The following is a 25,029-nucleotide window of genomic DNA, read 5'->3' as shown; positions in this document are numbered from 1 at the left end:
ATTGACAACTTTTGTTCATCTTAGTTTGAGAAAGTAAAGCTCTGTGTTTGATTCTACCGTATGGTAACTAAAGAGCTGGTATGGACGAGGGAGTCTGTGAGATCTATCTTGAGAGCTGGGCCCTTATTAACTTCAGAGAGAACAGGTCTTATTCTAAACCATAAAAGCTTATAACCACTTGCTGCCAAAAACCTAAAAGAAACGAAAATGTAGGTTAAATTGGGTTAGGCTCTCTCACCATGAATCCACTTTTATTTCCTACAAAGAGGGAGGTATACTGATTAGAACTGCTCCAAAGATTTTCCCCAAAATTATAAAAATAAATTTCTTTTAATTTTTGACTCTCATATCAACTTTAGTAAATTCCTCCTTAAATTTGTTATGCCTGTAATAAGAAAATTACATATCAAATGGTTCACTGGATTTTCTTCTTTGAATTTTTCAAGGTGTCCGCATATAAAATCTTCAGCTGGTAGATGGTGACTTCTGAAGAACAAAAGCCTTTGACAGCAGAAAAATTTTCTGAGTGGCTTCTAGACAGCAGTATTTGTTGAGTCTCTTGACATCCTAAACATTGTTTGTTACTCTTTTCCTGAAAAGAAACTGAATTTGTCTGGTTCACCTGTGTTATTCTACTGAGTACTGATAAACTTCGAATTTTTAAAAATTGTCTTCAGTTGGGAGAGAAAGGAGCTTTATATTTCTAAGAGATATATTTGATAGCTTCTTAAAGCAACACACACAAAAGGAAAAACCTTTGCAAACTTTTGCACCTTCTACCCTGTGCCTGTAAATCTCATTAGTATTTTCAATTTGCACTTAATTTTTTTGTTGTTAGCATTTGGAAAACAATGCTTTACATATTCTTCAGTGTTCTGATTTCTCATTACCCCTTTCCTCTTGGGCTTTTGAACTGTATTTGATGTTTCTTTGGGTTCATGTTTATAAGGCAAACATAAAATATCGTACGTTGGGCACATGTCTCCTCTTGAGCTGCTAACAATAGATAACCTGGACAGACGAGGAAGCACTGCGCCCCTTTTCAGGCTGAACTCTTCTTTGCCAGAGGTTAGGACGTCAGCACAGGCCTACTGAGACTTGACTCGAGTCAGAAGAGCAAAACGCAGACTCTGCGTCTTGCATAGCAAGTTCCAAGAATAACAAAATCTAATTCTTAGAATACTCATACGGCCTGAACTCTGCTGGTTTACTGCATTAAGCCGGGCTTTCCAGCCTCTCTCTGTAAAACCTGAGCAGCAGTTGTTTGCTTAGAGCCATTGCCACATTAGTCTTGCACTGTACAGCATGTAGCTTAATGGAAGTTGGGTTTACCGAAAACACAAACAAACTTCTGCTTCAAAATAAAGAAAAAGATCTTTTAAAAAATTTTAAAATCTGCTTTTCCTCCACAGCAATTTAAGAACTAGTGTCTGATATCCCACAACTTGGAATGGTTTCTCATACCTCTCTGAACGGTTTATGAATACAGCACCAGTGTCACTGATGAAATTAAATATTTATCAAATCCCATCTTTATTTCCTGATAGTGAATGCAGGAAAAAATATCAGGTACACATCATAAAACTGATTTGGAATTCCTTGTTCTCAGAGAGCACGGCCTTCCTCAGCATCTGTTTAAACTATTTATTAGGATTTAGCAACTTCACTAAAAATAAGTAATATCACCAATACCGTCTAATGGGGTGGGAGGCAAGCAACAATGACAGTACTGCTTATAATGGGCATCTAGTTTTGTTAATACGATCTAAAAGTTGTCTTCAAAAATCATGCATATACCTCTGAGATTTCAAACTGCATCCACTTCAAATGCTATGTCTCCATCCCATCAGAGACGCAGGCATTATTAGTCTAAATCTGGGAAATATAAGCCAGGATTATGGTGACTAAACAGACCTTTTCAAGGCACTAACAAGAAAATAAACTTTTCCTGAGGGATTTCAACTACGTGTCTATAGGTAGTACAAAGTGGTTTTGTTTAAAAAAAAAAAAAAAAGTGAAAACTTTGACATTGACAGATGTGTTTGCAAGGATATGGCTGCAGTATTACTCATTTACATGCATACATATAAGTATTTTAAAATTACATACCAAAATCCAGACATTTAGGAAATACCTGTTAAAGTAAACATATAGTTAAGGTACTCAGAATATGCCTTTTTGTTTATTAGAAACGTGTTCAACACTTGGGTGTTTGCTAGTAATTAATGATGAGTTGAGTAAGCTACAGGATCTAAATCAGTCCTTTTCACCCATCTAATTTGGAGTAAATAACTGCAAATATTTGCTTAGAGGTAAATAACAATTTTTTATTACCAAAAAGGGTTTTGCACATGGTGTGGCAATATTGTGTCTCTTTAGAAAATGGACTTCTCTAAAAGCAAATGAAAATAGGTTCCTCAGGTGACCAAAACTGAAAACCACTATTTTCCATGTTTCATTAATCAAGATATAAGATGCAATTAAAGAAAAATATTTTACATTAAAATCTTGGCTTTGTATGTTTTTTTTAGAAGAAAAACACCTGGGGATGGAAATTACCAGTGATTTCTGGTTTTAGTTCTCAAGCCATTAAGCCATGCAATATGTATGAAAATGGAATTGCAAAACACATTTATGTCCAGAAAAGATCCTCTATTCCATACTGTATTAGAAAAACACATTGACATTTTTCATATCATATTCCTTTATCATAAATTTTGCAATATATTAAAAAAGAAAACTCATTAAATACTTCAATTACAATACAACACACTGTCTTCACTTACTTAGGCTAATATAAGCAAGTATTTTCCATTTCTTATCAATACCTTATCATTTACTAGAGACTGCAATGCCTTACTGGCAATAAGTGCCAATAACAACTTATTTAGAGATTATAAACTGGGCCAAATAAGGAACAAGGAGAGGAAGCATCACCTACCTAAGGATCAAAAACTCTGAGGTTCAACTTCAAATGAAAGGTTTCTCTTCTAGACCTGAACGCACTCGGCTTTTTCAGAAGAGACACTATTATTCAGGGTCCTGAGGAAATAGATGGCACGCTCAAATTAGGATTATCTGAGGAGGGTTCTATAAAAGGTTTCTGTGGAGTTTTTTGTTTGTTTTTTGTTTTTTAAACAAAAATGTGAGCAGGATGTATGGAAACCACAAGTCCAGCCAGGACTGATTAAGCCAGGCTCCCACGTCACCCTTCACCCTGAAGGGATGAGAGGAGGAAGCACTTAGTAGAACGCACAGATGGAGAAGGCTTGTGGGAAAGAGGGCCACCTCCCTAGAGCCGAGACCTTCCGGTGGAGGCCAGCCTGAGGCAACCTGCAAGGGGACCTGGGGAATAAACACCATCATCACCTACTCTCTCCGCAGCCCCAGCTCTTATCTGCCCTCCTGGGAGGTCAACCAAAAGCCAGAGGCCAGGGAAGTCTCATGATGTGGCCCTCCAACAAGCCAGCCCCTGGGCACGCAGCAAGGGAGAGAAAGGTGGAAAGCGGATCCGGGCCCTTCTGGCTCAATCACTGCCCCAGGGGTTCATGGTTCAGTAGTCACTACTGTTCAGAGTCTTCCCAGGAGACTGACACAACAGCTTATGAATGACAAGCACATGGGGAGCAGGGTGTGGGGACCAGGGGTTTGGAAACCACAGGGCTTAAGTATAAAATATAAAATAGAAGAATAAGGTACTTCACTTCTCCATAGTAGGGAACCCACCACTTGGGTTTACATTTGGGGGTAACACCTATAATGGAACACGTGGTGGCAATAACCCCCTGATGAAAAAGTTAACAGCCAGTCTTCATAAGAAGGGACGAATGAATAAGGAGTTGAAGGAGCAGGAAATATCCTCACTGGGTGCCAAGACAACCATCTCTATTTTTAAAATATTCACATTCAATAAAAGTTTGGAGATTACACATCACAGGAACCAACAAGGAGCGGATTGTTACAGCAGTTCAAGCTTTTCATTTTGTAGCCACACTCTGATTTTATCAAAATTCTTATCCATCCAACGTATGTTTTCCTCAATGGTTTCAATTGTTTGCTGGACACAACGGAGCTGAGACCCATTTTCCTTCAAAGAGCTGAAGAATTCTTTTACCTTGTGAGGAAAAATTGGTTTTTTAAAATTTTGTTTTATTAAGTTACACAAAGTTCAGGCTAGTTAAAAGAAAACTGAAGCCAAATTTCCAGCATTTTTCAAAATTCTACATAGAGAACAGGGCCAGGTGTCTGGATACGATTATGTACATAAACTTAAGCTCTATGAAATGAGCTCATGCCTCACGATGTCAAGTTTTGTGTTTTTTCTCTGCAGCTTTTTTATTTATTCACAGTTGCCAGATTCTAAAAGACTTCACTGTTTACCATTTCATAATTAAGTTTTAATCGCATGTATCTAATGTGTATTCTGTTATAGACACACAGATGCAAACTTAACTTTTTTAAACATAGCTGAAAAAGCAGAATGTGCAGAGTATCTTCTCTGCCAAGCAAAACAGTTTCAGTCACATACGTGCAGTCTTCCTCCATGGGCCTGGCCTTGTCTGTTATGATAGAAACACTGGGGAATGGGGTTCTTAGCAAGTTATGGTGGTAATACCCCAAACCTTGCCAATTTTTTTTATCCTAATCCACAATTGATGTATTGTTCCTTCAAGATAAAATCCACCCAAAGTTCCCCGTGGTTTTAAAGAGATAAGAATCGCTTGACTATCCCCTCAAAAATATCTTTGCTATTGTTTCACCGATGGGTACTTTATCCCCTTTAAGCTCACATGAGGAATAGGTTGGCTTTGCAACAGCATTGACCATTGTGCTACTCTGTCTCACCTTCAAGTGTTCTTAAACTTTTCCCATACACTTCACATTAATCCATCAATTTTTTGATTTCGTAGACAGGAAGAAAGTCTAAGCCAAGATACATTATTTATTCAGCATGGATTCCAGACAGTTAATTCCTTAAAAATCCATGTCATAACATCGTAAGTTTGGGAAAAGGAGGGGGGTAAGAATAGGCTTTTTGAAAGATCAAATTCCAATTTTAAATGATTCGGGGTTGTTTTAAAATTAAATCTCAGTAGAACTTTTCTGGGAGCTGAAGGCATGCCCTCCTACTATAGCAACCTAGAAAACACTTAACCCGCTTCACTGTCCTGCCTTAAACTGTAGCACAATCTACTGTTTTGTCTCTCAGAACTCAAGATTAATTAATGGGCAGTTTAAGAAGTAACTCTGGGCAATATCCTGTGATAAACCATAATGGAAAACAATATGGAGAAGAATATGTGTATGGCTGAGTCACTCTGCCTATAGAGCAGAAATTAACACAACATTGGAAATCAACTATACTTCAAAAAAAAAATCACTCTGGGCACTCTTCAGTCAAACCACATCAATATTTTTACTCATTGGTCCAATTAATTAATTAATCCTGAAGAAGCCTACCATGATAGTACTGAAAAACAAGCCTGCAAGAGCTCTAACAAAGCCAGCTGTTAACCCCTGCCTGCCCTTCTACTTCTCCTGACCCCAATTTATCACTCCTATCTTCATCTGCCTTGGGAAATTCAGCATCTCAACTGAGTACGTATTTGATTCAAACCTGCCTCCTTGAGAATATTTTCTGTGCATATGGGTAGAAAACCAGATTTATGCTACTCGTTGGTGAGTAAATGATTAACTTCTCTGGGACTAGGATTCCTCCTTTGTGACACTGCAGAGCGTTGGTGAGGATGTCGTCGTGTAATGTGGGTGAAGTGCAGAACCTAAAGCCCAGCAGGTACCAGGGACTCCCCCTCACCCACTTCTTCATGAATCTCTACTCTGGTACTTATTCATTTCTCCGGCTTGATTACTGTGCGAGACACTGAGGATGAGGCAATGAATCAGGCAAGCACCCTACCCTCATGAAGCTTACGGTCTGCCTGGGGAGACAAGCAATGAACTATGCTGACTCTATACTGCTGAGGAGAAAATAAACCGGGGCTATGATAGCAACCGGGGAGGGGGTGGCCTGCTTTCGACAGAGTGGTCTGGGAAGGTGACATCTGAGCTGGGGCCTCTGAAGGATAAAATGAACCCTTCCAGTCTAGAGTTGGGGAAAGAGCAAGCCAGGCAGAAGAAGAAAGCGCAGAGGCCTCGCGCAGGAGAAACACCTGGTGGCCCAGGAGCAGGCTGAGGGGCTGGAGTGGGCGAGACAGTGAACACAGGAGCATGTGCGAAAGGGCTGGAGAGGCGGGCAGGAGCCAGGTAAGGACCTTCTCATCCACATGGGAAGGAGAGGTTTGCGACTTCAAGAGTGACAGGCAGGGTTTCAAGACAGGGTCAGTCGTGGGTTGTTTTTCCGTTTTAAAGGTGGGAGATGGTGTGGTATTGGCAAAGTGGCAGGAGGGAGGCCAGTTAGGAAGGAGGCTGTCACCATAGGCCACACAAGAGGTGAGAAAGGCTCGGCCGGGGTAAGAGCAGAGAAGTGCACAGATGGGGTGTAGATGCCGGAAGCAGAGCCAACAGGACTTGGGATGAACTCGATGTGAGGGGAAGGAAGGGCTCAGGATGACTCCTGCATTGTAAATGTCAGTAGGACACTCTGCATTCGGACAACATCTCGGGCTCTTTCATTTACACGTCCTGCCACAGGGTTTCTGCACCTGAGGTTTCCTCTGCACACAGCACTCTCCGCCTAGATATCAGCATTTCCTTCAACATCTCCTCAAAGGTCCGCGAGTCATCCCACAGGACACAGCACCATTCCCTTACCCAGTCACTCGCTCTCCTTCCCTTGCCTTATTCGTCTTCAGAGAATGTTAACTACCTGACATGCGTTCATCTGTCTGTAATCGTCTGGTTCCCCCAGTAAAATGTAAGCTCTATGAGGGCAGGGGCTTTGTCTATCCTGTTCATCATTGTAGCCCTGGAACCTAAAACCACACCTGTTGTAGAGTAAGAATGTAATATGTCTTGAATGAATTCATGAGAAAATTAATGAAAGAACAAGATAATGAATGAAATGTTTTGTTGCTACAGACCTGGTCTATCTGGTCCCAGCCCATAGATGGCTCTGCTGTCATCACACAGAATATCTCTGCTGTAGACTTCACTAGAATTCAGGCTTGAATTATTAGGTGCAAGTTAATTTTACAAACCTGGGTGAGGCTACTGAAAAATTGGAGAAAAGGGTTGTGACATTTCTTTCCCATTTTCAAAGCACTCTCCATCGAGCTAGATCATGGTGTAACCAGACTACACAATGGAACCACTCCTAAAAAAGTTAATATTAGGCTCTCAGCTTTTATCTAATTGCACCATTTTTAAAACCACGTAAAATCTGTTCTACAGCTTTACTATAGAGAATATTATTATAGAAAAGCCACCGCAACAAAATGACCCATACAGCAAACTCCTCAAAAGTTTAAGACTGAGAGAAAAGTCTGCTTTTGTGGAAAACTTGTATGTTCCACGGTTCTCTCTTACCTGACAATAACGCATACTGTTTTCTCATCTTTCTTCGGCTGCTAGGAAGCTACGATAAACTTAGGGTACAACTGCAATAAATTATCCTCGGCATAAATCCCTCATACAGTTTCCTGTCTGAACATTATGCAGCTTTTTGTTCTTTATTTTAGCATTATTTTATATATGGACCTTAAAAGTTGCCTAGAATTCTTTCTGAAAGTAGATGGTTCATAAGTAGGTAATAGGAAATCATGAGCTCAAATAGTGGAGAGCCTAGCTTCCAGACCGGCCTCTTTCAAAATAACTAGAGGATCACTTCAGTCACTTAAACCTCCAATAATCACTTGTAACATCCTCAACAGGGATTAAATGTCTAAAGTAATTTTTAAGCCCTAAAATTTTTAATGGCAGAGCTAAGACTTCTAAATGTGTTTGGGAAGAGGCACAGTTTTCAATGGTTTATTTGTAACTGATTTTTGCTCATGTCAAAAACACCACACTAAACAAAACACCCATCCAAAAAGAACGTTTACCAAGTGACAAAATCCACTTCTAACTCATCAGGCCCTTAAAGTATTTTGCCTACCTCATATTTATTAGATAATTTATTAGATAATTGTCACTGAAGTTCAAAAAGAAAGCTTTTTATTTATTTATTTTTACCTCTGCAAGCCGTGCTCTTGTCGAGAACTGATTTGTTGTTCCCATTACCATGTAGGCTATGGAACTTGAGCCAAGTTCAAACCTAGAAATAGAAATTGTCAAAATGTATTGTGAAGTATTTGTTCATTCGACATGTATTTTTAAGTGCCTCATATATGTGATAGCAATTAACTAAAAACTGGTTAGGTGTGAAAAAGATAAGACGTGATCCTTTGCTCCAATGGGCTAAGATCTAGTTGTAAAAAATCAACACACCAGCCGCTGAATAAAAGATTAAGTACCCGAAAGAAAATGACAGAAGTAGTAGGTGCTACAAGAGTTTGGGCAGATACAACAAGCGGAAGTACTAAACAGAAGACTTGCCTGAACTGTGCAGGCGGCTTCTGGTAGGTCACGGGGTGCGGGAAGAGATTATTCCAGATGGAATGAAACACTTGACCATCCAGATCCATTAGTTAGCACTGAATTAGAGTTTCATATTTTCTAAGGGTATTTTAAGTACCTCTACTTCCTTTCTTCAGTCAAAAGAATCCCTTTAGATAATCACTGTTATTTTACAAACGTAGCTAAAACAGCCAGGTTTAGGAATTTTTGCCAGTCACAACACAATTTTGGGCACTACTTACTTTTGTACAAGTTTATTCCAATTTTCCCTCAGAAACTGCCAGGCCAGTGGATATCCCACTGGGTTTCTGCCGATAGTTCTAAGAATATCTGGAAACTCTTGAGTTTTTATTGTATCTCCCTTAAAACTTTGATCTAGTAGCCTAGAATGATTAAGACAAGAAGTGTTAGCAACGAAGAGGCCCTGAAAAAGTTCCAAACAACTTTAATAAAATAATTTGGGAAAGAAAAAAGCTGATCTGCCAATAATAAAGACACAAACGATAAATAGGTTACCAGAGCCCTGAGAAACTCCCTATAGCTACATAATAATAAAAACTAACATTTGTACAGTGTTTACAACACCGATTCTCATATATTCTCTCATTTGCTCACAAATGTAGCTAAGATAGGTATATCCGGTGTAAATTTCTAAATGTGTTATTTTAAAGATATACGCAAATACATACTCCTTTAAATATTTTTCCTGACACCCGCTGCTCTCTAATTATTTACCGTACACATTAGATGTGTGCCCTCTTGCATAAATGTTCCCAGCAGGAAACGCAGTTCCTGGCCAAGAGGACAAAAACAGATGCCAGAAGGATCTGATCTAATTTAATTCCTCTTGGCTACCTGAACATGAATGAATTACTTACCACTGAAGCTTTTCTTTATTGTGGGTAATACAGAGAGCAAATTCAATTTGGTGTTTCTCAGTACTGGACAATGACGATTGATATTTACTATAAAGAAAATCCCATCCTTCTGGGTTCTGGGCCCCTACAGCAAACACTGCCAAGGTCACATCGCTGGGCAGCCTGTGGAAAAGAACACACCCAGGGAGAGGCTGAGATGACGGAAGTGCATTTGCAAGCACGAGAGAGGCAGATTATGAAACGATAAACTGGACCCACAATCAGAGAAGCATGCCTGGAAATATAAACAAAAATAACTTCTTTCCTTCAGTAACACTTTAGGAAAGAAGCAAGAGAAAGTAACTGAAAGTAGGTTTTAAGTAGCCTTCTCAAAAATACATTGTGAAATGCCACTTCTATAAATACCCATATTTCTCACATACTTTAAGGATGCTGAGTGACTCAATAGGTGGTCACTTTTCAAGTCAAAAGAAGGAAATTCAAACTAGACTTAAAATGCAGTCCATGAACAAAAGTCAGGACCACCTGTTTGTAAGCACTTTTATGAATAGAAGCATGTATATTGTTGGCTTAGTACTTCCTGGATAGGACTTAAGCCCCAAGTCTAAAAGGACTGAATCCCTGCCACCCGCCTCCCCATTAACCAAACCCCCGGCCTCCTGTCAGGAACTTAAAACAGAAAGTTGAGCAATGCATAGATAAATCTAAAAACAAAAAATTATTTTCCCAAAAAGGACAGCAGGGGAGACTTGTTATACTTGTTTTTTCTCCCAACATTTAGCAATGATGGTGGAAAAATAAAAGATACCCCTTATCTGAACAAACCGGTTGTTCGATAAAAACAGACCTCAAATTCCCATTGGCTTCCTGCCACTGTCTGAAATAGCCTTCTGCCTTCTGCACACAGGGCTGGTACTTGCGCACACAGGCCAGGAGAAGCAGCTGACTCCGCAGCATTCGCTCTGAGATGGAGCCCTCATCCGTCCAAGTCTGCTTATCAATGAGGTCCCTCAGCAGCCCGATGAGAAAGGCCTGTGGGAAAGCCACACAGGTCACCAGTCCCGTCCCAAGTCATCTCATGGTTTATATAATCCAATACACCCTCAGGCGATGGGGGTTATTTTTTAAAGCTTAGTCCAATTCATATTTCCAAAACCATGCAGTTGTTTATATTTCATTACAAAAGGGGTCAAAAGCAAGAAATGATGAACGATTTCAGTATTTGTGTAACAATCTTTTATAAATATATCCTTACCTACTTAAAATCAAGATGAACTGCCACTTTCAAAGCAAACTAACAGAGACAGTTGATATGACTAAATTTTGAGAGCAAATTATACAAGACGTCATTACATTTTGCCAAAAGGAGCAATTTTGTGCCTCTTGCTTAAGTACCTGAGTCCCAGAAAATCTTAATAGCAGCTACCACAGTACAGAAGTAAAGTGACATAAACAATTAGCCTAATGAGGGAATGGCAAATCTGTGAAACTTAAGAACAGAATCTAACAGTGCCATGCCTATTTTTAGTGCCAAAATAAAACCAAAGTCTTCATTGGTCAACCCAAATACTGAGGTCATTGTGATTTTCTTTAAAATATATCAAGATATATATAAGATACATATATTATATTATATATACATAATATACACCATGATAAGAACTCTTTTCCACACCTACACCAAAGCAAACCAGTTATCTAAAAGCTATTCAACTTATTTCAGGCTTTTACCTTGAACTGAGTTTCCACTTCTTTCATATCTCTTTTCTCCATTAACTTATACATAGGTATCAGTTCATTCAAACCTTGGAACACTGGCATGATTTCAGTTTCACGTTTCAAGTACAAGGTTAAATCCAAGGCTTTTTCAATGGATAGCTTTCCAATGCTGGTCAAGAGACACCAGGGTTAGCAGTTTAAAAGAAGATCCAGGAAATCAACTATTTGTTTCAAAAGTTATTTGAACAACCTTCCAGCAAAACATTCAATTGGATATAAACGCTCCCTTATAAATAATTACCTTTATACTAACATCTTTCCTGTCACATACATCACAACATGTGGCATGTTTACACTGTGAAGGAACTTTCTCAAATAATAGAGCTAGGGTTAACCAGCTCTATGAGTTGTGGTTAAGATGCGATGGGAACAGGTCAGCATCTATCCCTCTGTGAAACGTCGGACTGTGCTGAACTTGCAGAGTAAAATGGAAAATTTGATCAAAGATCCTTCAGGAAGCCTCACCTGAGACTGCCACTCAGTCACAAGTATGAGTCCCTGGAGTCAACACATCCTCGTCTCCATTTCAAAAAGAAACTGAATGTAGATATCAATTCTTCATTACAGAGGGTTGGTGTTAAACATCTTAGTGGTAGGGTGCACGCTCATGTAAATAAACACAAAATCCCCTATGATGTCATCAGTAATGCGCTATGGAAGGGAATATTTAGGCAGGGCAGAAACGGCTAGATAATCAACCCCTATCTTTATTCCCCACTGCTTTCTGTCACCTCAAGAGGCCCAGGACAGGAAGTCCACAACATTTAGAGCAGAGACACGTGGGGCTGAGAATTACAGTATTCCCTCCCACTTGGGTGATTCCCCCTTAGACTTCAGTTCTACCTAAATATTGAAGAAGGTTGAGTTTTAGGCTTGGGGGACATTTCCTGAAAAGCCAATGTTATGGGGCAAAAAAAGAGAGTGAACACTATCCTCACCCACGCAAAGGTCATCTGGTTGGGCCACATTTTATGAGCCATAAAGATGCTATGCAGTTCAGCTATCCAGTTTGGGTGGGGTGGGAGTGGGGCGTGTGGATATCTCTCCTTTAGTCTGAGAGATGGAATGCCGACAACTTGGGCCTGGGCCACTCGGTCTTCTAAGAAGCCTTCAGGATTGTCAGAGACCCAGCGGGGAGAAACCTGATCTGTTACAGCAGGGCCAGAGAAAGCCGCAGGACTAGGCTTCAGGGACCAGGCAAGGGGCTTCTCCAGGATGTTGGTCCCCTGGTTGTCTACACTTCTGTCTCAGTCTGATCCGAGTCATTAAATGATAAAGATTAAAATACAGATTCCTTACTTTTGCCTTACTCAGCGGACGCAGATAAGAGGTTAATCCTAAGACTAAAAGCAACCTTGAACTGTTAGAAGAACTTAGGAGAAAACACCCTTCAACTTCTTATTAGCAATCACTTTCATCTTTAGAAATCAAGGATTTGAATGACAACAGCAGCTTTCAGAAACAAACCAAGACTGTGAAGAGCTTGTATTACCTGACGAGCTGAAAAGCATTGTTAATGAGACTGGCCCGATCACTACTGCTGATGGCCGTGTGTGTTCCTTTTAAAAGGCCAGTCAAAGAATCCCATCCATCATCCTCATAATGCACTATGTAATAGCCATTCATTCCAACATTAAATTTGATCCATTCCACCTCTTCTGGGAGGATGAGCACATCTAGAGCAAATAAAATAAATCATAGCTCCATTTTCTCTCTTGCCTGGAGAAAGCTTTTCTGATCAGAGACTGGACAAGGAAATTAAAGGCGAGTTTAATACTGAACAATTTTAATACTGAAATGAGTTTCAGATTGAACACATTCCTTTTAGAAACCAGAAAACAGCATCCCAATAGACAAAAGCCAATACTAGTTTTAGACACTAATTTTGTGAGATTTATAGACCTATGAGAAGAATGCCATGTTTCAGGCCATATGTATGATATAACCCAGCAATGTTAAAGTAAGGGGAAATTTTCCCAAGTATCTCTTCTCCTCAGCATTACATAACTCAACTGTTTTAATCCCTATCTGGCAAGATACTGTCCTTCCTTTTTGGCAACCAGACAGTATTTTCAAACCTATATGCTTCACTAGAAATTGAGTCACAGATCTGCTTAAGATAAAGGCTGACCTGATCCTTTTTGTTTTAACCAAGATAAATAGCAAAGAAAACTTATTATCTAAGTCCAACACATTTCCATAGTTCCTTCTTGAAGAAAGCTAGTTAGTTCCACAACAAATTACCTGTTCTTGTCTTCAGCAAAAATCGCTGGACTGAGTCTGAGTTGCTGGTAATGAATGTCAATGGGACATGCCACAGGTACCTACAAGAAAGGACGATGGATTTGTTCATTTGCTGATTCACTGCAACAAGCAGTTCTTAAATCTCCTACCACGCTCCGGGCACTGGCTCATTTAAAGAAGGATGGTACCCAAAACTGCTACTGTAAAGAGCTCAAAACATCCCCAGCCCATTTTCCAGCTTTGTAGGAGTGGCCAGCTGGGGCACTATTCATTCTTCTTGGACTCCTTGAATAGAGCTAGGAATTTGGGCTCGAGTGAGCCCTGACAGCCTGCGCAGTGATTGCCTCAAGGGATCTCAGGGTGCCTAACTTTAAAAATGTGACCACTAGTAATGGCAGAAATTGATAGCATGTGCCTTCTAAATCATATACTCAGAAGAACACAGCATCGCTTCTGTGGAATTCCTGCCAAGGATGCATAAGCTGAATCTGATCGTGAAGAAACAGCAGAAGACCCAAATTAAAGGACATCCTCTAAAATAGCTAGCCTGTGTACTCTTCAAAAATATCAAGGTCAAGAAAGACAGACCGAGGAACTGTTTCAGAAAAAAAGAACTGAAGAGATGTGAACAGTAATACAATGTGATCCTATGTAAAATCCTGAACCAGGTTTCTTTCTTGTGCTATAAAGATATTATTAGGACCACTGAGGAAAGTTGAATAAGGTTGATACATTTGATAATAGTATTTATCAAGTTCACTTCATAATTTTGATAAAGGTACTGTGGTTACATAAATGAATTCTCTTGTTTTTTAGGAAATACGACACTGAAGTATTTCAGGGTAAAGAGGAAATCATGTCTCCAACTTACCCTCAAACATTTAAAAAATATATATATGCCATATATATATAGAAAGAAATAAAGATCATATTTTTTGGAACTGTTTGATATTTTAGGTTATATGGAGAGAGAGAAAACAAATGTGGTAAAGAGTTAACACATATCTGCGCAAAGAATATATGGAATTCTTTGCTCTCTCCTTATATTTTCTCCATAGGTCTGAAATTATTTCAAAATAAAAAGTTTTGTAAATAGTGTCCATCCAGGGTCAGTCCAGTTGCAGTGTCTCATTTCCAGTGATGTCCTCTGTAGTGTTAAGCTGACAAACAGGTTCTGGGATCTAACTCAAGACTTCCAAAGAAGAGAATGGAGTCTCTTGTATTTCCCAGAAATCACCTAATTGTTTATGTCCTCAGCTCCAACCCAAATGCCAGGCACTATTGTAACTAAGTGGCAAATGCTTCTACTGGAATTGATTTCAAGCCAGTAACTGGAAATTACCATCATATCTAACTACAAACCATGAGAATGTTAAAATAATTATACATCATCTTCATCCTTTTGAATAGATGGTGGTGTATAAGTCAAATTCCTAGGATATATAGATTTGATTAAAATATTTTAGCAACAAAGTTAAGGGCACTACTTCAAAAATAAGGGTTCACCCTACAAGACAGATGTTACCTAGGCAACAAAATGAGTTTCTCTCTGTGAACGTTACCCAGTTTCTGGGGCATCGTCCAGGCCTTTCACATAGTGCTCTTGCTTCATGTGTACATTCCTCCCTCTCACGGTGATGGTTATCAGGGGAAAGCCCTTCTGAAGCGTCCAGGTGTTCATCATGGTTTTCACATCAAGGCCTTCCTGTCGCCAGTGCTAGTTTATAAGAAAAAGGCAGACGCGTGACCCACTTGGACCCAACTCTAGGAAAAGAAAGAACCCAAGCTTGTGCTCACAACGCTGCAACCAGTGAAGCTCTTCTGTGTCCCTTCCCCTGCTCCCTTCCCCCGCTGTCTCCAGCCACTGCATGCCCATTAAAGCACTGACTGTTTACCTTTCATTCTCTTCCTGTACACATAGATGTCTTGAGAACAGGTACCACACCTGGTTCTCCTGGGCAGACCTTAGCTTGGCACCAGGCACAAAGCAGGAGTGTGAATGAATGCAGCGGGAGAAGGGACAGAAAGTGGCCACGCGTTCAACACCTGCATAACGATGCTGGCTCTCAGACAAGCAAGGTGGGGAAAACATGTCCCATCAAGAGCCTGTACTTCCCAAGCGATAACACCGACATGGCTCACACTTAACAGATGGCCGTGAACTCAAACAAGGATCTATTCTTTGACACTAAAAGTTTTCAAAAAATATTTAAGAGCTAATAAAAGGATAAAACGTACTACAGGACACATCTAGTAACTACTGAATAAAGCTGTCTCTAAAAGCAAAAAAGCCAAGAAAATAAAAATCTGGTGGATAAAATCCTGTTGAATCTCCAGACTCACCCTCAGCTACCTATGAAAATACTCCACAAGGCCAGATAAACAGAGACTCAGACTGTTTTGTGATTCAGGTGTTATGAATTCTTTATAGTTTAGCAGTTAAAGACATGAGTTAGATCTAAATTCAAATCCCCACTCTACAATTTACTAATCATATGCCTTTGGATTTCCTATTCCCATCTGTAAAAATAGGGATAACAGTACTCGCTCATAGGCGTGTTGTGAAGAGTAAAGCAGATACTACACATAAGTGCCTCAAACGTGCCTGACACATAGTAAGCGCTCAAGAATGCTCCTGCCATCCTATGTTTTTTCACAAATGAAGAGCTGTGGAAACGATCGACATGGCCTGATGGATACAGTCCTGACCTACCACAGAAACATGTCATAAATCCACTGCTTTACAGAGAGTGAAGCTGAAGAAATTAGTATCAGTGAGATGTGGTACCAGAGAAGGTTGGACAACTCCCTTGCGTAGACAGATTTAAGAAAAATTGTGGAAGTCTGTCAGTCTGGTATAGTTTAAACGCAGCCTTCTCTATAGAGAGACTGATATCATCAAGGACCTCGGAAAGTTCTGCACAGAGCTCTCTATCCTTCAAACAAAACGGAGTCAAAGAATGTGCTTCGGGGGAACATGTACAGATGTAAAAACTTACTGAAGATGAAGATGAATGTTCACCTCTAGAACAAAATCCATCCATTTGTTGAGTGCCATCTGTAGGGCAAATCTAAAAACCAAAAATAAACACATCACTCAGTTCTGTAAAACACACTCACGATTCTTCTCAGAGGGATTGATGTGGTGCAGAGCAAAAACAAAACAAGATAATAGGCCCGTCAGTCCCAAACACAGAGATCACAAAAACATACTCACACTTGCCATACTATTCCAAAGGTCCTCGTTTTTTGTGTTTTTATAGCTATACTTCTGCAGATACTTTACAATACCACGTTTAAATGCATCGGCACCAAGATAATCCCTCAGCATATTCAGAACACAAGCTCCCTGAAAAGACAACGTAAATAACTGTTAGCTGTAGTCTGCCTCCATCTAATCTACCCTCACACTACTTTGGAGTCATTCTTTAAAATGCAGATACAGTAACCTTTTTAGTGTCTAGCAATTCATGGAACAATTAGAGAAAGTGGGTTAAACCTGGACCTGTTGAGGCAGGGGATCAACATGACTGTTTATGCTTTTAGTCCACTGGAACCGTTTTCTATCACTAACCAAGCCTCCCCAACATCTGAGACCTTCCATTATTCACAGGTGAGTGGACAACGTACAGACTAAAACTGAACTTGAACCGCCACGTGGCTCTCCTACTGCCGCTCTGGGGTGGGAGTGGGGAGGGCTAGAAGCAAAGGTGAGTAACCAGTGAGGAACCTTGGAGCCCAGGCAGGCTTGAGCAAAGAGAACTGGCAGGGCAAGAGTAACAATGAGAAAGGGAGCAAGAGAATTCCTAAATACTCTGCATTCCCCTGATAAGAGCTCTTCTCCCCTCCACTCCCATTCTTGTAGATCATGGGTCACAAACTCAAATGCCTCCAGTGGTCAGACAGGTGACAAACGAGGGAAGTAGTCCAAGGATAAAAAAATGTTCTTTTACGTTCTTTGTTTCCCCCTGAACTTTGCATACAACTAACCACCAAGGACTCTTCCTTCCTTCCTCCATCCCTCTCTCTCAACAACCACCCTCTTTCAAGTCTTCTTTTCCTAAGAAATCATGATTCCCTCTTCCGAGAAAGCCCTTTCTACATTCTTTACTTCCTGAAAAGCCCCATTTCATCATTTTTTCTTAATTAATTTTTATTGGAGTATGGTTGCTTTACAATGTTGTGTTAGCCTCCACTGCACAGCCCAATTCATCTTTAAGACATAACTCAAAATCTTCTTTTCTGGGAAAATTTCTTAGGTCCCCCCTAGGCAGAGGTAGTCTCTCTCTGGTTCTAGGGGATCATAGAGTCACTAGATAGGCAAAGCCCAGGTCCCTGAATGTCTACATGGTGTGCATATTCCTGCCAACAGGACTGGTGTTTTATTTGAGGTATAATTGACATATAACATTAGTTTCAGGTGTACAGCATGAATCAATACTTGTATATAGTGCAAAATGATCACCACAATACACCTTGTTAACATCCATCATTACACAGTTGCAAATTTTTTTCTTGTGAGGAGAACTTTTAAGATCTACTTTTAGCAACTTCTGAATACACAATACAATATTATTAACTATAGTTGCCATGCTGTACATTATATCCCTATAATGTATTTTATAACCTGGAAGTTTGTACCTTTTGACCTCCTTCATCCATTTCACCTACCGCCGCCCCTCGCCCCTGGCAACCACCAATCTATGAGCTCATTTTTTGTGTGTTTGTTTTTACACTTAACATATAAGTGAGATCATACAGGATTTGTCTTTCTGACTTATTTCACTTAGCATAATGCCCTCAAGATCCATCCATGTTGTCACAAGTGCCAAGATTTCCTTTTTTATGGCTGAATATTGCACTGTGGAATGGTCACTTATGGAAACAATTATCTTGGCTGTTGTAAATAACACTGCCTGGAACGTGGGAGTGCACATAACTCTTTAAGCTAGTGTTTTTTGTTTTCTTTGAATAAATACCCAAAAGTAGAATTGCTGGATATGATAGCTTTATTTTTTAATATTTTGTTTTCCACAGTGGCTGGACCAATTTACATTCCCACCACAGTGCACGAGGGTTCCCTTTTCTCCACATCCTTGCCAACACTTGCTATTTGTCTTTATGAGATGAGCCATTCTGACCAGCGTGAGGTGATGTCTCATTGTGGTTTTTGTTTTGTTTTGTTTTTTTGCGGTACGCGGGCCTCTCACCGTTGTGGCCTCTCCCGCTGCGGAGCAGAGGCTCCGGACGCACAGGCTCAGCGGCCATGGCTCACGGGCCCAGCCGCTCCACAGCATGTGGGATCCTCCCGGACCGGGTCATGAACCCGTGTCCCCTGCATCGGCAGGCAGACTCTCAACCACTGCACCACCAGGGAAGCCCTCTCACTGTGTTTTGATTTGCATTTCCCCAATGATTAGTGATGTTGAGCACCTTATCATGTACCTATTGGCCATCTGTTTGTCTTTGGAAAAGTTTCTATTCAGTTCCTCTGCTCCTTTTAAAATCAGATTGTTTTCTTTAGTCATTGAGTTGTATGAGTTCTTTATATATTTTGGATATTACCCCTTGTCAGGCATATGGTTTGCAAGTATTTTCTCCCATCCAGTAGGCTGTCTTTCCATTTTGTTGTTTTTTTGTGCACACAGCTTTTAATTTGATGTAGTCCCACTTGGTTTTTGCTTTTGTTGCTTATGCTCTTATACTTTTGGTGTCATATACCATAAAAATCACTGCTAAGACCCATGTCAAGAAGCTTTTTCTCTCAGTTTTTATGAGTATTATGGTTTACAGTCTTAACATTTAAGTCTTTAATCCATTTCAAGTTAGTTTTCGTGAATGGCTTAAGATAGTGGTACAGTTTCATTATTTTACACGTGGTGTTGGGAGAACTAAATGATCATTTTTTTAAGAGACTCTCCATTCCCCATGGTATATTCTCAGGTCCTTTGTCATAAATTAACCATATATGCATGGGTTGATTTCTGGGCTCTATTCTGTTCCATTGATCTATGTGTGTGTTTATATGTCTGTTTTATGTCTGCTTTTATCTCCTCTGCACTATTGATGGAAACATGCAAACAAGATATACTTTTCCATTTGCTACACATAAAACAGCCAAGCATAATGATAAATGACACATTCTCTGCCAAGCATAATGATAAATGACACATTCTCTGCCTTGGTGAGGATAACAGAAACGGTTGGGAATGGAAGGGAAAGTGGAAAAGCAGAACTCTGATCTCATAAAGGAGCCATGACTTAGCTCCAGTCTATGCTGCTAAGGGAAATACAGGCCTGGTATGACCAGAATCCTTTTTCCCTCCAATCGAAGCCAGAAATCTGGATTTTTATTTAAAATCTCCCAATTATTATATGTTGGCGACAATTTCCGATTCTTTTATTAAACGCATCGTGCAGGACAACTGTCTGAAGGCACCAAAAGCTATACAAGGGCGGGGGCTTCTGCCTGGCACACAGTTGATGCTCGATCAAGACCTATTTATTGAAGGATAAATAAAAAGCTTCTGTAGGCCACGAATATTCAACTTAAGAGAGTAAACAAACTGACCACAATATAATCTTTAGGATTTTAAGCTAAACTTCAAGTTAGGCCTAAAAGAGTTAACTCTGGGCAGCATGGGTGAGAAGAGAAGGAATTCAATCTGGGCTAGTCCTTATGAAGGGAAAGTCACCCCAAAACACTATCTATAACCTCTCCACCCCACATTTTTAAGTGTAGGGTCCAAACTGTACCCTTATAATCCATTTTTACCTTTTCATAAGAAACTTCATCAAATATCTCCCGAATCTGAGCAGGATTCTCCACAGGTGTGGACACAGGGTGTGAGGAGTTTAATGCATCTACCTCCATAGCGTTAAAACACTTATCAAAGAAATAATCTTCCTGTTGAGACAGAAAAAAAGACAACATCACCAATGATTTACATTTACTTGAAAAAAATACGAAATGAGGATGGTCTGACCTGGGATAATAGGTTTACACTCTCAATTTCTAATCTAACCTTTTCCATATTTATAGAATTTACAAAATTAAATAGAATTACTATCTTCTAAAGAACAGCCAAGAAACAGTGACCTTAGAACAACACTGAAATTTTTGTTTAAATACTTATCACCTTAGAATAAAGAAAATTTCCTATTAAAAAGAAAAACATTATGCTTACAGTCCAACAGTGCCAAAATCAGAAACTAAAATGTATAGTGATTTAAGTATCTCCAATCATCATCTATACTATTTTAAAGCAAAGAAATTTAGCTTTAAAACCATGTAGTGAAAGAAAAAGTATGAAAAACAAATCCCAACTATAACCTGATTAGGGCATATTACCCAATAGAATAATATCCAAACGTAATCATTTTTATTATTAAAGACTATGTGGAAACAGGAAAATATTTATGATCCACTCTAGTGTAATAATTATATGTACATTATAATTATAACTACATAAAAGTTATGTGTATTGGAAGATGAAAATGGGATACGAATATGTCCAAATGAAAATTATAATATGATAAAGGATTGCTTTTACATAAAGTTTCTTTTTAATTTTACTGCATTTGATTTTCACAAGTTAAACACATGATTTTTAAAGTCAACACGTAGAGGTTCCAAAGCATTAAGTCTGTGACCCATGAGTCTAGGTTCTTATACAATCAAATGTACAATGATCTTAAACATAACTCATTTCATCTGGCAACCAGGACCCTATTGAAATAGCAATCTGTACCTAATACTTCTTCAGTGAGCAACCCGAAGGTTGGGGAAGTGATATGGAACAGACAGGTTGTCACTATTTCTATTTCTTTGATATTAAGGGAGGACAAAATTTAATACTAACTTCATAACAATCATAGATTTGGAAATAAGCAATTGAGTTTGGAAATAAACCTTTGCAATGTACCTTTAAAGTTCACTAGCATTTTGGAAACCGGATTCATATTTAAACTCCCAGGGAAGTTATCAATCTTTCTATGAATTCCATGATCTAACATCAGTAAGTATTTTCCAGCAACATTAAACAACACAACAGATTGATCTAAAATGTAAAAAAAAAGTAAGTAAATACAACTTACAACTTTCAGTTCTGGATGAGTCACACTGACAGACACAAACTCCATAAACTTGGCAAATCCCTCATTTAGCCAAAGATCATTCCACCATTCCATAGTGACGAGGTTCCCAAACCACTGAAAGGAAAACATTACTCAGGTTATTCACAGATTTCTATGGAAACTAGATTATCTACGTGGCCATAAACGTCAGACATTCAGAAGGAAATATATTTTATATGTGTAAGGTCAGTATATGAATGTTAACATATTTATAAAGCTAATATTTTTTTCAAAGTAAAAAGAAAAACTTCGCAATGTGTATTATAAAACATGGTACCTAATGCTTTAAAGAAATCATTTCTTCTTCTGGGAAAAAAGACATAGTAAAAATGAATTGGTAGAATTCATACAACAGTATGAATAGCCTATGTCCCAGAAAAGCAATATAGATATAGTTAACATTTTTTTGAAAGTGTGATTGAGCTTATATACCTGGTGGGCGAGTTCATGGGACACAGTCATCGTGATGCCAAGCTTACTTGATGCAGAAGACTTTTCAGCATCAAACAGTAGAGAAGATTCCCTGTATGTTGTCAGTCCCCAGTTTTCCATAGCACCAGACTGAAAGTCAGGAATAGCAGCAAGATCTTGGGAAGGAAACAAAAACATCTTACCAATCTCAAGCTACATGTTGCCCAAACACACTAACTTTCAGAGTGGATGGGTGTAGGGATCAAAGAAAAACTACGTGGCTCACGCAGAATCATGGATTATTCTAGACTGAAGAACCTTTCACAATAAAGAAAAAGGACTCAGTGACTCATACAGAGTTACTTTGCTGCTGCAAGACAAAGTCAGGCTTGGGTTTCAGACCTCCTGACTCCATTTCTAATTCTCTGACAAGGTGCTTGAGGACTAGACAATTTTAACAATTGTCTCAATAATCCACTCGACCTTGGATGCCCAAGACTCCCATACACCTAAAAACTCAAAACACACAGTAGTTTTAAGGGCTCATGTAAGAAAGAAAATGCAGATTTTCTCATGCTCTATCAATGAATTCATTCGAAAAATTCATTGAGTACTCTATGTTCCTACCAAATGTGTGCCAATCATGAAAAAAATACAGCCTCTGTCCTTTGCTATCTGCCCAATAATATAGTTGTGCTTGTCTTTAAAGTCAGAAGGCAAGGACTTCCCTGGTGGTGCAGTGGTTAAGAATCCACCTGCCAATGCAGGGGACACGGGTTCAAGCCCTGGTCTGGGAAGATCCCACGTGCCGTGGAGCAACTAAGCCCATGCACCACAACTACTGAGCCTGCGCTCTAGAGCCCGCGAGCCACAGCTACTGAAGCCCGCGAGCCACAACTACTGAAGCCCGCACACCTAGAGCCCGTGCTCCGCAACGAGAAGCCACCGCAATGAGAAGCCTGCGCACCATAATGAGTAGCCCCCGCTCACTGCAACTAGAGAAAGCCTGCACATAGCAACGAAGACCCAACACAGCCAAAAATAAATAAATAAATTTATTTAAAAAAAATTAATTTAAAGTCAGAAGGCAAAATTATGTCCATGACATGTGCCTCAGGAACCTGCCAGGTTTTAATGACTTGAGGGCCTGCCGAGCTGAGGGGGGAGATGCCAATTAGGAGGATATAATCTACTGCTGGGGTCAGTAAATGCCACACTTTGTAACACCTGTGCCAAATCTATACCTTGTTTGGATAAGGGATATGGAATGCTGAAATAATCCTCATAAAATTCTAGAAGAGTCACCGCGGCATCCAGTGCATAACCTGACTGATTTATCTTGTCTGGGACAGCATACACGGAAACCTGAAGAGAAAGGTACACGGAAGTTATCCAAATGCCACAGTGGCTTCTCTAGAAGACTGACATTACCAGCTTCATATTGTGGGATATGGTTGCCAATATTAAGAAAGACAATTGGGAGTTCTATTTCTTATATTAACGCTGTTCCTGATCAACCCCCGCTTCTGAAAACTACAACAAACGCTGGATAACAAATACAAACATGTCTTTTTAAATGTTTACATGAGATAGTGAAAAAGTAAAGCCGACTTAGTTGCCAAAAATGAAGGGACAGTAGAACCCTGAGAAGTCAGCAGAGCACTGCAGCCAGCTTTTGCCCTGAGGACACTGACCTAGTACAGATGGACTTGAGTTTGGGTTTTCATGGCATTAAAGAACTCAGGGGATAGGAGACAAAGTCCCAAGCCTGCCCAAGGTGGGAAACCTGATAGGAAATGTACCCCTATTTAAATAAATGAGGTAACTTCAAATAAAGTATCCCGTCCCTCCTCTCCAAAAATCTTATTTGCATTCAGAGTCACAGCGTACAGTTGAGCAGGTTGTTCACTACACAATAGTACCCACCCAAGTGGCAAGTGCTCTTTGAAACAAGATCTTTTTCTCTAGTACTCCAGTATTCCCTGGCCCAAACGCTCTCCCCAGAGCCACTTAATACTCCAAGCAGACTGCTCTATCTTACTTCCTTCCCATGGTTAGAAACTCCCGCTCAGGTAGTCCGTGACATTCACTTCCAAACTGCATGAAGTTATACACAGGAGCAACCTTAGAAACCACTGCAGGATCTAGTCCAACTTACACATTTTAAAAAAGTATAAGCTAACTTCCAAGGGGAGCAGGGCAAAAGGGAGCAGAAAGTCAGTTAGTGGTGGAGCCAGGACCATGACCCAGGCCAGGCCAGGCCTCACCGCATGTTTTTGCTATTAGAACCCCACTGTAAATATGAGTATCTGAGACAACGGGATGACCAACCAACTGGTTTGCCCAAGACTGAGGGGATTCCTAGGATGCAGGACTTCCAGTTTTAAAACCAAGACAGTCCCAGGCAGGCCAGGACAAGCTGGTCACCCTATGTGACAATCGCAGGTTCACCTTGATGCCACTTTTGGTCATCTTGCTGACAGACTTAAAATCTGAAACAATGAAGGCCACCAGGTAGGTGCTCATCTTCACGGTCACATCAAAATGGTCTTCTACGAGTCCTTCAGCAACAGTCACAGATTTAACCTAAAATCAGAATAACTGAAATCATCAAATACAATTACCCAAGACATTGAAAACATTTTATAAAGAGAAATTTCCTAACTCTCAGACATACTGAAAGTATATGACATGACATTTGTATAATTATTTAGAAATATCTCTTTCCGGGGCTTCCCTGGTGGCGCAGTGGTTGAGAGTCTGCCTGCCGATGCAGGGGACGCGGGTTCGTGCCCCGGTCCGGGAAGACCCCACATGCCGCGGAGCGGCTGGGCCCGTGAGCCATGGCCACTGAGCCTGCGCGTCCGGAGCCTGTGCTCCGCCACGGGAGAGGCCACGACAGTGAGAGGCCCGTGTATCGCAAAATATATATATATATATCTCATTCCGATATCTGATTATAATTTAGACATTAAGGCCAAACCATTCTACTCCATTTCTTTCTTTATCGAGATATAATTCACACACCATAAAGTTCACCATTTTAAAGTATACAATTCAGTGGTTT

The 25,029-nt window shown here is 39.9% G+C and overlaps 2 protein-coding genes across 2 annotated transcripts in view; one reads left to right on the top strand and one right to left on the bottom strand.

Moving 5' to 3' along the window:
• CAST (calpastatin) overlaps window positions 1–2,025 on the top strand; it is a 128,329-nt gene extending 126,304 nt beyond the window's left edge. The window contains exon 31 of the mRNA XM_082837361.1: window positions 447–2,025. The gene's annotated coding sequence lies outside the window, so the exon portion shown is untranslated. The remainder of the gene's footprint in view (window positions 1–446) is intronic.
• A 140-nt stretch (window positions 2,026–2,165) lies between these two features.
• ERAP1 (endoplasmic reticulum aminopeptidase 1) overlaps window positions 2,166–25,029 on the bottom strand; it is a 34,041-nt gene continuing 11,177 nt past the window's right edge. The window contains exons 4-19 of the mRNA XM_082837353.1: window positions 24,414–24,548; window positions 23,207–23,327; window positions 21,984–22,138; window positions 21,513–21,626; window positions 20,191–20,322; window positions 16,633–16,764; window positions 16,415–16,486; window positions 14,978–15,132; window positions 13,416–13,495; window positions 12,664–12,847; window positions 11,124–11,280; window positions 10,240–10,424; window positions 9,393–9,554; window positions 8,757–8,897; window positions 8,131–8,212; window positions 2,166–4,114 (exon numbers count right to left, since the gene is read on the bottom strand). Of these exons, the coding sequence (XP_082693479.1) occupies window positions 3,959–4,114; window positions 8,131–8,212; window positions 8,757–8,897; window positions 9,393–9,554; window positions 10,240–10,424; window positions 11,124–11,280; window positions 12,664–12,847; window positions 13,416–13,495; window positions 14,978–15,132; window positions 16,415–16,486; window positions 16,633–16,764; window positions 20,191–20,322; window positions 21,513–21,626; window positions 21,984–22,138; window positions 23,207–23,327; window positions 24,414–24,548 (2,163 nt within the window). The 3' untranslated portion in view covers window positions 2,166–3,958. The remainder of the gene's footprint in view (window positions 4,115–8,130; window positions 8,213–8,756; window positions 8,898–9,392; window positions 9,555–10,239; window positions 10,425–11,123; window positions 11,281–12,663; window positions 12,848–13,415; window positions 13,496–14,977; window positions 15,133–16,414; window positions 16,487–16,632; window positions 16,765–20,190; window positions 20,323–21,512; window positions 21,627–21,983; window positions 22,139–23,206; window positions 23,328–24,413; window positions 24,549–25,029) is intronic.

The sequence above is a fragment of the Leucopleurus acutus genome, assembly GCF_964270905.1.
Source record: "Leucopleurus acutus genome assembly, chromosome: 3".
In the NCBI taxonomy this organism is placed as follows: Eukaryota; Metazoa; Chordata; class Mammalia; order Artiodactyla; family Delphinidae; genus Leucopleurus; species Leucopleurus acutus.
Note: the sequence above shows the minus strand (reverse complement) of the source record. Positions and strands in the feature narration are given on the sequence as shown.